The 12,428-nt window shown below is 42.7% G+C and overlaps 1 protein-coding gene across 1 annotated transcript in view; it reads right to left on the bottom strand.

Annotated features, from left to right (window-relative positions):
* diaph1 (diaphanous related formin 1) overlaps positions 1-12,428 on the bottom strand; it is a 209,522-nt gene that overhangs the window by 80,990 nt on the left and 116,104 nt on the right. The window contains exon 12 of the mRNA XM_078231539.1: positions 2,153-2,269. Within this exon, the coding sequence (XP_078087665.1) occupies positions 2,153-2,269 (117 nt within the window). The remainder of the gene's footprint in view (positions 1-2,152; positions 2,270-12,428) is intronic.

Raw genomic sequence — 12,428 nt, 5'->3', positions numbered from 1 at the left:
GCCCAGATTTGTGCCGGGGAGTCACAGTGGCCGGAGCCGAGAGCTTAAATCAACATCTCAAGTTGCTGGTCATAGAATAGTTACAGCATAAAGAGGCCATTTGGCCTATCAAGCCCATACGTTCCTGTCAGGAGCAGCTCCATGAGTCCCGCTCCTCTGTCCTTCTCCTGTAACCCTGCAAATTAAAATTAGTCTTTTCCCCTTTTCCGAGTGCTTAGCCAATTGACTTTTGAAAGCCACGATTGAATCTTCCTCCATCACTCTTTCAGACAGTGCATTTCAGACTGTAACCACTTGCCGATTAGGAAAGATTGTCCTCATCACTTCACTGCCTCTTTTGCCAATCAGAGTACCTGAAGAGAGCTTATCCCTCTGGTGGTGATGGTTTCTCCTGATCCACTCTGTCTAAACCCATCGTGATTTTCAGCGCCTCCTATCAAATCTTCTCCAATCTTTTCTTTTCACAGGAGACAAACTTCAGTTTCCTGACAGATCAGTATTCAGAGTGAGGTTCAAACACCACAAAAAAATGGCCCCTCTAAACCTCCAACCTCCTTTTTTATTATTTTGTGAGATGTGGGTGCTGCCAGCTAGGGCCAGCATTCATTGTCCATCCCTGAGGGCGTCTAAGAGTTAACCACTTTGCTGTGGGTCTGGAGTCACATGTAGGCCAGACCAGGTAAGGACAGCAGATTTTCTCCTCTAAAGGACATCAGTGAACCAGGTGGGTTTTTCCGACAATCGACAACACTTTCATGGTCACCATACCGGAGTGTGACGACCAAGGGATTTTCACAGTAACTTCATCGCAGTGTTAATGTAAGCCTACTTGTAACACTAATAAAACAATTCCAGATTTTTATGAAATTGAAATTTCACCATCGACGATGATGGGATTTGAACATTACCCTGGGTCTATGAACTGCTCGTCTAATACCAATACGCCACTGCCTCCCCATGGCAGGACCAATGGGCTAATAGGAAATATAAGTGTGGATTTCATCCAGTTACATGGGTTCCAAAGGCTGGGAGGCCACTGAGTGGATACTCTTCCTGAAATATTGCCTACTCCTAACTCAGAACAATTCAATAAAATTCTAACTTTTCTACATTATATCATCCATATGCAGTCATGCCTCTAATGGTAAACTCAGAATTCCTACAGTGCAGGTGAGGCCATTTGGCCCATTGAGTCTGCACCGACTCTCTGACAGAGTACCTTATCCAGGCCCTCTCTTCCACCCTATCCCGTAACCCAACACCAACCATGGCCAATCAACCTAATCTTTGGACTGTGGGAGCGAAACCACGCAAACAAGGGGAGAACGTACAAACTCCATATAGACAGTCACCCAAGGCTGGAATTGAATTCGGGTCCCTGCTGCTGAGAGGCAGCAGTGCTAACCACTGTGCCACCGCGCCACCCCAAATATCTCAAGGCACTTCACAGGAGCGTAAATAAACTGTGACGCCAAGCCCGCAGAATTCAATGCAAAATAATTTCTAGTGTCTGTTTCTCCTCAACAGAATAAGGCAGTGATCCGACACTTGATCTTAGCCAAAGGCCGAGAAGATTACTTACAAAAGTCCTGAAAGGGCAAACCCCATTTGACAATTAAGTCTGCCATACAATAATAGGAACTTGCACTTTCGATTGAATATGGGAAACAGCAGTTAGATGTTCATTTAAGTACTGGTCAAATATTTACTTGTTCTTTGAAGACCACCTTATCATGATCTGTCCATTTGTCCAACATCTCAGCTTCTAGCTGGGCTTGCGATCACCAGGCAATGCGTCAGTGCCAATCGTATTCACAGCTATATCTATGTGCAGTATCACAGGTGCTGCTCTCTTCGTTTTAGTTCCTCCAACATCTCGCCCATTACTGTGCCGGTTACATGCTTGGTTTAGCTTGACTACTGCTCGAGTAACCGGTACAAATTGTTCCACATGTAAACCCAAGAGAGCCCAAAAACAAATAGGAGCAGACACAAACAGCAAGGGATGCACAAAACCTAAACAACTATTGCACAGGGAAAAATTCCTTGTGTGTTGCAAGGAGATTTATTATTTTAAAATGTTATATTGAAATATTATGAAATGTTTATGGGCAAGTAGCATTTCAAAGCGACACAGAAAAAAATCACCTACCTGGCTTGGTAATCATTGCGTATCAGAAGCAAGTGCTGAAGGATGGACAGGAAATACTGTTCTGCTTTGGAGTCCTTCACAGTGTTCAGCAGCATCTGGAAGACTTCAGTCACATCTGTACAGTTATCGTTAAGGGAATATATCAACAATACCTGGATTCTTGTAAATGGAAATCCATCACGCAAACCAGTCTCCCATCCATTGACTCTGTCTACACTTCCCGCAGCCTCTGAAAGGCTGCCAGCATAATTAAGGACCCCACACACCCCGGACATTCTCTCTTCCACCTCCTTCCATTGGGAAAAAGATACAAAAGTCTGAGGTCACGTACCAACTGACTCAAGAACAGGTTCTTCAATCAGACTTTTGAATGGATCTACCTCACACTAAGTTGATCTTTCTCGACACTTGAACTATGACTGTAACACTACATTCTGCACTCTCTCCTTTCCTTCTCTATGAATGGTATGCTTTGTCTGTATAGCGCACAAGAAACAATACTCTTCACTGTATGTTAATACAAGTGACAATAATAGATCAAATATCACTGGGCCCCATAGTTGCTGCTGAAAGGTGAATGGAAGAGGAGGGGATAAGAAATGATTCCAAAGTAAAAGGACAAGCCTGGAAAAATTAAAACAAAAAGGTTGAGCGAACACTATTTGATGGAAGACAACCAGACCCGGATTTTCACTTCCGAGCTAGGAAGCTCAAGAAGGGAAATTTCCTGACTTGCTGGACCCACCTAGGTGGAAAGGCCCCTCAAATGGCATGATTATCACTTTGGGAGTTGGGGAGGAGGACAGTAGATAAATGGATGAAGGATAGAGACAGGCCCCACCCCCCCTACCCCCTGGAGCATATCGGAGGCAGCCACAGGAACAGCAGAGTGCCAACGCGGTCTGGTTGAAAGGTCCCCCATGGTTGTCTGGGGCTTTGACCCAGTTGCATTAAAGACTGTTACCTCCTCTAGTCCTTGCCTCTCACATGATGCATAATATGGACAATGAGGACAGGTGTAAGGTCTTTTTCAGTTGAACTAGTTGGCCTCATTATGCAAGTTTGGCTGAGAGCTCAAACAAATCTTTTTTCAGCAGGGGTTTCCATTCTGACAGCTGGGGGGAATTGGTAACTTTGATTGATTGATACCTTTAACTGGTTACAATAAATTGCTCTATGATCTCTTCTGTCAATGTCTCAATATTTATTGATGCAATGTAAAAAGATGTGAAGTGCTTTGTTAGCACCACTGTAACAGTAAGTTTGATTAACATTTGATGGGGTTGTAGCAGCTCTTTTCTTGTATAAATGCAAGTAGTCATTGTTATCGATTGTTGTCAGTAACGCCACTACGAACGGCTCCAAGAATAGTACCCAGACCGATTGTGGAGGCTCACAAAAAAGCTGGGCAGGCTAAGTTTAATATCAGGACAATTCTGTGAGCGATGGTGGGGTAAGTGGTTTGGAAAGGGAAGAGAGTACATTGTTGGTAATAACCCCGTTACCCTGCACTTGCTCTTGCTGATAATACTTACATTCCTGTACTTCCCCAGTGAATAACACAGCCTTACCCTGCACTCTTCATGCCCTTCCCAACCCCATCAGTAATAACTCCCGCCCTGCATTCCTCCCAGTCACTAACACCCTAAAACCTGCATTCCCTCCCTGTTGACAATTCCCTCAATCCTACACCCCCTCCATTGATTAACGTCAAACCCAAAATCATAACCCATCTTTTCTCTTCCGTACCCCAACTGGCCTGGTGTCCATTTTCAGTTTATATCTGAGAATTTCCAACAGTTTATTTCAAACGTTTTTGCCAAGTTTCCAGAGGATGCAAATCAGAGTGACTCACCTGGATAGAACCATTAAAAAGGCATTAACTAAAGCTGCACAATAGACTAACTAGCAAGCTCTTGGAGCTAACAGTTGCTTTGGAGCAGCAGTCAATTGGTGTGGTTTCTATTGTATAGATGAGCTCAGTAACGGAGGAGAACAGAACAAATGAAGCATTGACATAGACACAAGCCTTTCCTTTTAATGCAAAATGAATCATTTTCTGTCATAGAATAAGCATGTTAGTATGGGAACTGTATGCATGAGGCAGACACACTGATTGGTAATCATACCAAGTTGTTTGAAGGATCCACATTTAGTGCACCCATTATATTCCTAATATCAATCCTCAATGCAAAATTGAGAGAGAAATCTGCCATGAATTTTATAACGCCACAGAATTTAAATGATTTGGCACTACTGTCATAATTACAAGTTCTTGTATATTCCCCATTATCACCGCACAATCCTTACATCTGCATGTGAAATAGCAACATCCTTTTTATCCCCATCTATTAATTTGCAAGTATAATTAAAGGAGTCAGATTGCCTTACCTGAACTAGAGACACTTTCTTTTTGAAGGAACAAGAAACATCTAGAGAACAATTATCATCTCAATAGCTCAATCATTTTGCCCAACTAAAAATAACACCAAACGATTAAAACTTTCACAAGAAAGTGCTACAAAGTTTAACACTCAACTTGCATTGAGACAAATTGCAAAGACAAAGAGTAAATTTAAAATCCTTATAAGAGTTCGAGTAGATATGCAGATTCTCACCTACTCATGGAGGTAAACATGATGTGGAGATGTCGACGTTGAACTGGAGTAGACAGTAAGAAGTCTCACAACACCAGGTTAAAGTCCAACAGGTTTATTTGGTAGCACGAGCTTTCGGAGCGTTGATCCTTCCTCAGGTGAGCTGCCCCTTCATTAGACTCACCTGATGAAGGGGCAGCGCTCCGAAAGTTCGTGTTACCAAATAAACCTGTTGGACTTTAACCCGGTGTTGAGACTTTTTACCATGGAGGTAAATGCTGTAAGGCTCACAACCCATGTTTGAGTTCAAAAAAAATACTGACTTAATCGGATAGTACTTTCAAACAGCCAGCATGGTGTCAAGGGCTGAATGGCCTCCATTTGTGCTGCAAGATTTGATGATTTAATGCATAAACTGCATAGTTAAGTCATATGCACAAAGAAAGGTACAGCACAGAAACAGCCCTTCAGCCTGCAAGCCTGTGCTGATCATGATTCCCTAATTGAATGACAAAAAACCTTTTGCCCTCATTCAGTCCGTATCTCTCTATTCATGTACCCTTCCAGATGCCTCTTAAAATGTTGCTCATGTGCCTGCTTCCACCACCTCCTCTGGCAGCATATTCCAGGCACCCACAACTCCGTGAGAAAAACTCTTTCCCCCTCTCACCTTGAACCTGTGCCCCCTCGTAATTGACACTTACACCCTTAGAAAAAGCCTCTGACTATCCACCCTGTCTCTGCCTCTCATAATTTTGTAGACCTCTATCAGGTCTCCCCCTCAGCCCCCGTCTTTCCAGTGAAAACAATCCCAGTTTATCCAACCTCTCCTCATAGCCAACACCCTCGAGACCAGGCAACATTGTGGTGAACCTTCTTTGCAATCTCTCTAAAGCTTCCACATCCTTCTGGTAGTGTGGTGACCAAAACTGCACACAATATTCCAAATGTGTTCTAAATTTACTATGTTCAACCACTAGAGCTCCTTGGGACATTTTACTACTTTATAAAGATTTAATATAACTGGAAATAGCTGTTGAACTTAACAAGTTAGCTGATAACTGCCAGACCAACACTTAGCCTTAATGCCCATGGACTATTCATCCACTATGTACGACCATGTTGCAGATTATTTTTCTCTGAATTGTCATCAGGATTTTTAATGTTTTTTCTGACCTCACCCAGATTTTAGGATTGCTGATGGGGCAAAGCGAATGTAGTCGGTCAAGATACATGGTTGGTTCCTGACTGTTTGTGCCCGGCTGATGGATCAGCTGCTCTCTTAGCATTTTTAATATTTTACCGGTTGCTTGAAATTTCGATTAAGTGCCAGAGTAATATACAAGAATTACTCTACAATTCAAATCTCAACAGTACAAAGAATCAACACTGCCCAATTTACACTTATACCTAAAAATGCAAGTTGTCCAAAAGACAAAATGTCCCCATCTAGAAAAATCCAGGTGTCCTTCTTGCTCATCTCAGCATCTTTTTAATAATGTCTCCCTGTACTTGCTCTCTCCTTACTTCCTCCCTCAACCACCCCAGCCTCCCTGACACATACAGACACACACACAACTCTCCAAGAATTCTGTTATACCATCAATGAATCCTAGAGCATCCCCCCACCCCCCCTCTTCCTTTGCCTCACTATTGATAGCTCTGCCTTCAGCTGCCCAGTACTAAGCCCTGGAATTCCCCCTCTAAATCTCCCCCATCTCCCTCCCCTCTTTAGAGTCTATATCTTTGCCTAAGTCTCTGGCTACCTGCTCCACTGCCGCCTCTGTTCACAATTGAATTTAAACTTAATTTTTAGTTTTAGTGCTCTCATACCTAAATAATTTGATACATTTCTGTCAGGTCATCTCTTCAGTCTCTCCTTTCCAGAATGAAAGGTCCAAGTTTCTTCAAACTTTCTTTGCAAGTCATACTCACAACTCATTGGATCAACCTCTTAGGCCTTTTCTTCCTCTTTTTAAAAATCTTTTCCTTTTGGATATTTCTCATCTCTCCCAGGAGTGTGCTTGGGTTTTTGGGTGCTGTGGATTGTGTTATGAATTTCTTATCGTCCCAGTGCGCTTTGCAAGCTAGCACCGGTGAAGATTGTAACATTCAGGGCGTCGGATCCTCCAACGCTTGTTACCCTCTTGGGAGTGTTTTGATAGATCACCCTGACCAATCCAAGGCTCAGTCAGCTTCAGTCAGTCGGAGTCAGGAGCAGAGGAAGCCCCAATCAGCTGAAGTGCTGTTGTGTGCTCCGAGGAGCTCGGTTTGACAGGTTCCTGGTCGTGAGGGCTCAGGAGAAGAGCTGGAGAGCTAGTGAAAGGTTGGTGCTAAGGACTACTGGGGAAAAGTTAACGCTTTTGGAGCAGTAGTGTTCTGCTCAGCTTGGCTAAAAGAGCTGAAACCCAGTCAGTAATTTAGTACTGGAGTGGAGTGCTGGCCCGGGAATCTAGGAGTGTGCTGTCTCCAGAGACAAGGCGGAAAAAGGCAGAGTGGCAGAGGGAAATGAAAGACTTGATGTTCAAAAGTGAAAATTTGGAATCCCTGGTGAGGGAGACAGAGTTCTAACAATCTTGTTAATTGTGTTCAATAATGTCTGGGCGGATGCCCGAGAAAGCCATGAGCTCAGTCTTAGTCGTATTTGCCAGAAGTGAACGCAGTACTCAAAACACAATCCGACCACAACTCTGTGCAGTTTGATTAGGACCTGTCTGCCTCACATTCCCCCCATGCTGACACAATAGTTAAGAAAGCCCACCAACGCCTCTTCTTTCTCAGAAGACTAAGGAAATTTGGCATGTCAGCTACAATTCTCACCAACTTTTACAGATGCACCATAGAAAGCAATCTTTCTGGTTGTATCACAGCTTGGTATGGCTCCTGCTCTGCCCAAGACCGCAAGACACTACAAAAGGTCATGAATGTAGCCCAATCCATCACGCAAACCATCCATTGAATCTGCCTACACTTCCTGCTGCCTCGCCAAAGCAGCCAGCATAATTAAGGACCCACGCACCCCAGTCATTCTCTCTTCCACCTTCTTCTGTCGGGAAAAAGATACAAGAGTCTGAGGTCACGTGCCAACCGACTCAAGAACAGCTTCTTCCCTGCTGTTGTCAAGACTTTTGAATGGACCTACCTCGCATTAAGTACATCTTTCTCTACACCCTAGCTAATGATTGTAACACTACATTCTGCACTCTCTGATTTCCTTCTCTATGAACGGTATGTTTTGTCTGTATAGCGCGCAAGAAAAAATACTTTTAACTGTATGTTAATACATGTGACAATAATAAATCAAAAAACATTCTAAAAGTTTGGTGATTGATTTTGTAACCCCCAAACCTTGATTATGTAAAGGTTTAAAACAGGAACACGACTGAGAGACCCTGCTGAATGAGTGAATGAAATGGAGGTTGTTTCATTTCTCAAGATCCCTCATGGCCATGGAATTTATCCCTAAAGAATTTGCAAGAAACTGCAACTCACTCATCGGGATAGCTTGAAAACTCTCTGTAAAACCAATCCCAAACTCCATCACTTTCATCTACACTGTTCCAACACAGAATCTTTTCAAAGTCAGCGATCAGTTTCAAATACACGACTACACTTTAAAATTTGATCCCAGTAATGTTAACAACTGCCAGCAATGGAATGCAGATATTTGCTGTGATTTTATACAGGACTTCAAAAAGAAAACTCGAAGGAATGGCTTTGATTTTACAATATCCATTACATCCAGGACTTGTGTAAATTCTCTGTTCCTCAATACGAGTAAAGCACTCTATTAGCAAAATAGCTACACTGACCACATTAAAGTAAAGTAAAAGTTTATTTATTAGTCACAAGGTTTACATTAACACTGCAATGAAGCTACTGTGAAATTCCCCTAGTTGCCACAGTCCGGCGCCTGTTTGGGTCAATGCACTGAACCAGCACATCTTTCAGAATGTGGGAGGAAACTGGATCACCCGGAGGAAAGCCACAGACACGGGGAGAACGTGCAAACTCCACACAGACAGTGACTCAAGCTGGGAATCGAACCCGGGTCCCTGGCGCTGTGAACCAGCAGTGCTAACCACTGTGCTACCCTGCCGTCTCTTCAACCTCTTTATAGAATCTTAAAGCGCACAAAGAAACCATTTGGCCCATCATGCCAGGCCCTTCACCCATCCCTAAATATATATTTTAAAAAAATATTTATCCAACTTCTCTTTCGAAAGTTACCAATGAATTTGCTTCCACCAGCCTTTCAGGGAGTGCTCTGCCAATCATGACAACTTGCTATGTAACAAAAAAAATCTCTTGCTTCTTCTGCCAATTATCTTAAATCTGTCCCCTGATCAGTAGAAACAGTTTCTCCGTAAATCTACTTTACCCAAACATGACAGGACTGTACTGTTCCAAGATAATTAATTTCAGCCAACGGGATAGAAGGGAAGTTACAAATGCCTCAGCACCTTTAGTTTACAGAGAGATTGATGAAAAAAAAACACAAACAGCTCAAGATTGTGCTCAATAGCTGCTCCTAAATGTGCTCCAGTTGAGCACAGAAGCAATAACAACTGTCACCCATACCCTCCCTGCCAACTTCCTACCAACCAGACCAATGTCTAAGCTCGGAGTATGGGCGAGGCACAGGCATTGTGGTTAACTCCCCTGACCAGGCTTAGCAAGTCACTTAGTCACGGCAATTAGGAATGGGCAACGACTGCTGATTTCACTAGTGACACCCGTACCCTGTAAAATAGAGAGAGAGAGAATGACAGGGTCGGTGGGGCCATGTTCCAGAAACAACTACAAAGCTGTCAGGTGGTGAAAAAACTGGTGGCATAAAATAACTTTCCCACAATTAAAACTGACTGGATTCTGTGCATGCAATTCATGTAAAGTGAACTAGTGGCTGTCCATGTTGTGAGCAACTTTCAGTCCATTAATTGCTGCCTCAAAGCTAGTTTAGAGATTCAATGTTATCGTGATCAGCTTCGAATGAATTACAGATTGTTGCAGCGGAAGGTTTAGGACAGGATTTATGCTCAGTAATTGCTAAATGCCAGTAGCCAAACCCAGGAAATTCCAGGAATGAGTTATGTATCCATTTTGAGCAGGCGCCACTGTGTTTATGATTTGCAGATCTGTTTTCACCAGAACATAGCTTCTAATGGTGAACGAAGATCCAAAACAGATGTTTCCAGCTTGTTGTGAAAGTTACGGGGTGTTTCCTTTCCCTTTGGTTTTGCTGCCCTCCTGTGGTGCAGCTGCATTATAGCAACCCAGTTCCAACACCACCAGAACTAAAAACATAAGCTGCTTTTTTTGTTAATGGGAAAAGGGGGGGCGATATTTAAATAATTGATAAATCTGTACTGTACTATATTCAGGCCCCATTCACACACACACACCAGGCTCACTCTGAACTGCACATAATTCACGTGAATTTTGCTCTACGTCCTCTTCAAAGCTGAACTAAAACCAAAATCAATTTCCTGAGACAATGGGTCAGATTTCCACTCAAAAATAGAAATATAAGTGAACAGACAAAACTAAAATCACCACTAATGCACCAGAGGAATGAACGATGTGCGTTAGAAGTGGTTTGGTTGGAATGCTTTCAAAATGACCAATGCTGCTTGAAGGACCCAGACATGAACACAGACCCGAGAAAAATCTAAAAGAGAATATCTGCCAGCTATTCATCCTGGAGCTATAAAGAATACTGCAGTCCACGTAGTAAATCTCAAAGTTATAAGCAAAGTATTATATATTATCTCTGCCATATTAGTTCTAGACTGTTCGAGCAATGAGTAACAGACTGGATAGCACAAATCTGTGCTCTATAACGTCATGTGGAGATGCCGGTGTTGGACTGGGGTAAACACAGTAAGAGTTTGAACCTGTTGTTAAAACTCTTACTCTGTAACGTCTACAGTTCAAATTGCTGCTTTTGCCAAAAAGAAAATCACTAGATTGGATTTGAACTTGCTGACAACGCTTGTGTTCAGATCCATGCAATTTACATTTAGTCTTTATTGCTTCTCTGTTCTAGTGGATGGTAAGAGTTTGGTGTGTGAGATAATCAAGGCTCAGCTAATAGTTACCTCTCAGAACCCTGAACAGTGAGAAGGTCTCACCCAAGCTTTCTTTTCTCTCCAGTGTACTTTCGTCCTTAATGCTTCTGTGAAGTGACTTGGGTTATTTCATTATGTTAAAGGTGTTGTATAAATACTTGTTTCCTGGTGTCTCACATAACGAATAACCAGCAGCAACTTAGTTGCTTGCTTCTTTACCTGTACACAGTCAGGTTGCCTCCATTCAAGTAGAGAACAGAAAAGAAGCAAGCCATTAAACTCAAGTCTGTTTTGCCACTGCTGATCTGCAACCTAACTCCACCATCCACCTTGCTCCATATCCTTTCATTCATTAATCCTTTCACATTAATAATTGATCGAACATCAACTGCTATTTATGAAGCAGAGTTCCAAACTTCCAACACCCTACACATGGAGAATCATAGAATCCCTACAGTGCAGAGGGTCATTCGACCCATTGATGCTGCACCGACCACAATCCCACCCAGGACCTATCCCCATAACCCCACTTTATTTATCCTAGCTAGTCCCCCTGACACTATGGGTCATTTTAGCATGGCCAATCATCCTAACCTGCACATCTTCGGAGCACCCGGAGGAAACCCACGCAGACACGGGGAGAATGTGCAAACTCCACACAGACAGTGACCCAAGGCCGGAATTGAACCTGGGTCCCTGGCGTTGTGCAGCCTAACCACTGTGCCACCGTGCTGCCCTAAGTGTTTCCTAGTTTCATCCCGAGGGAATCGGATCTAATTTTGGACTATTCCCTAGTTCTAGACTCCCCAGCCAGTGGGAACAAGCATGTGTCAAGTCTTATACTGAATAAAACAAAGTATCACATTGAGTCATTTCATAACTTGAGTACGAGGGGTTAAAGGTTTAAGTAACACTGACACCTCCAATTTCCAAATGTGATCTCTGTCAACTGTGTAAATAATTAATTCAACTTAACTGTGTCTTGTTAGAGCTTAACGTAAGGTTAATTATTTTGATGTTCTCACAATGTTCAATTGAAACACTCCCCTGAATTTACCCTGGTTATGTGGACTTTAATTTACCTTTCCCTTTGCACTCATCATCCCACACCCCCCACCCACGGGACCCTTTCAACTCCCTCCCGGTTTTTAATGTTGAAATTGAAGTGAACTTTGAGCTTTTAAGGTCGGCAATTAAATCTGGTTTCAGAAAGTCATTATGTATGTTTACGGTTGAGAAATAAACACACTAATTGTTCACAGTTGGAAAGAAGAGATGTAAAGGGAGAAAAACACCGAGATAAAAGGAATCCTGTTGAAAACTTCAGCTGATGTAGCATTTTTTGACAGCTCACTGACAAAAACAGTGCTGCCAGGAAGGCCAATTTCAAAAGAAACTAAGATTAGAACAGGCCCTTCACAGTGCAAGACAGGCAATTTCTATTCCAGGAGTGATGACAGGAAGTTTTCTGTTTTTCTAACATAACACATTAATTCTCGCATAGTTTCCACTCTGGAATCTATAAAGTTTTAATCCAGGAGACCCACTGTATCACATCCACACACAAGCTAAAATGCACACAAAACTGTGCCGCAACAGTCCAGTGGT

The sequence above is a fragment of the Mustelus asterias genome, chromosome 16 (genome assembly GCF_964213995.1).
Source record: "Mustelus asterias chromosome 16, sMusAst1.hap1.1, whole genome shotgun sequence".
Classification (NCBI taxonomy): Eukaryota; Metazoa; Chordata; class Chondrichthyes; order Carcharhiniformes; family Triakidae; genus Mustelus; species Mustelus asterias.
The sequence above is the reverse complement of the archived record's forward strand: the minus strand, read 5'-3'. Positions and strand labels throughout refer to the sequence as shown.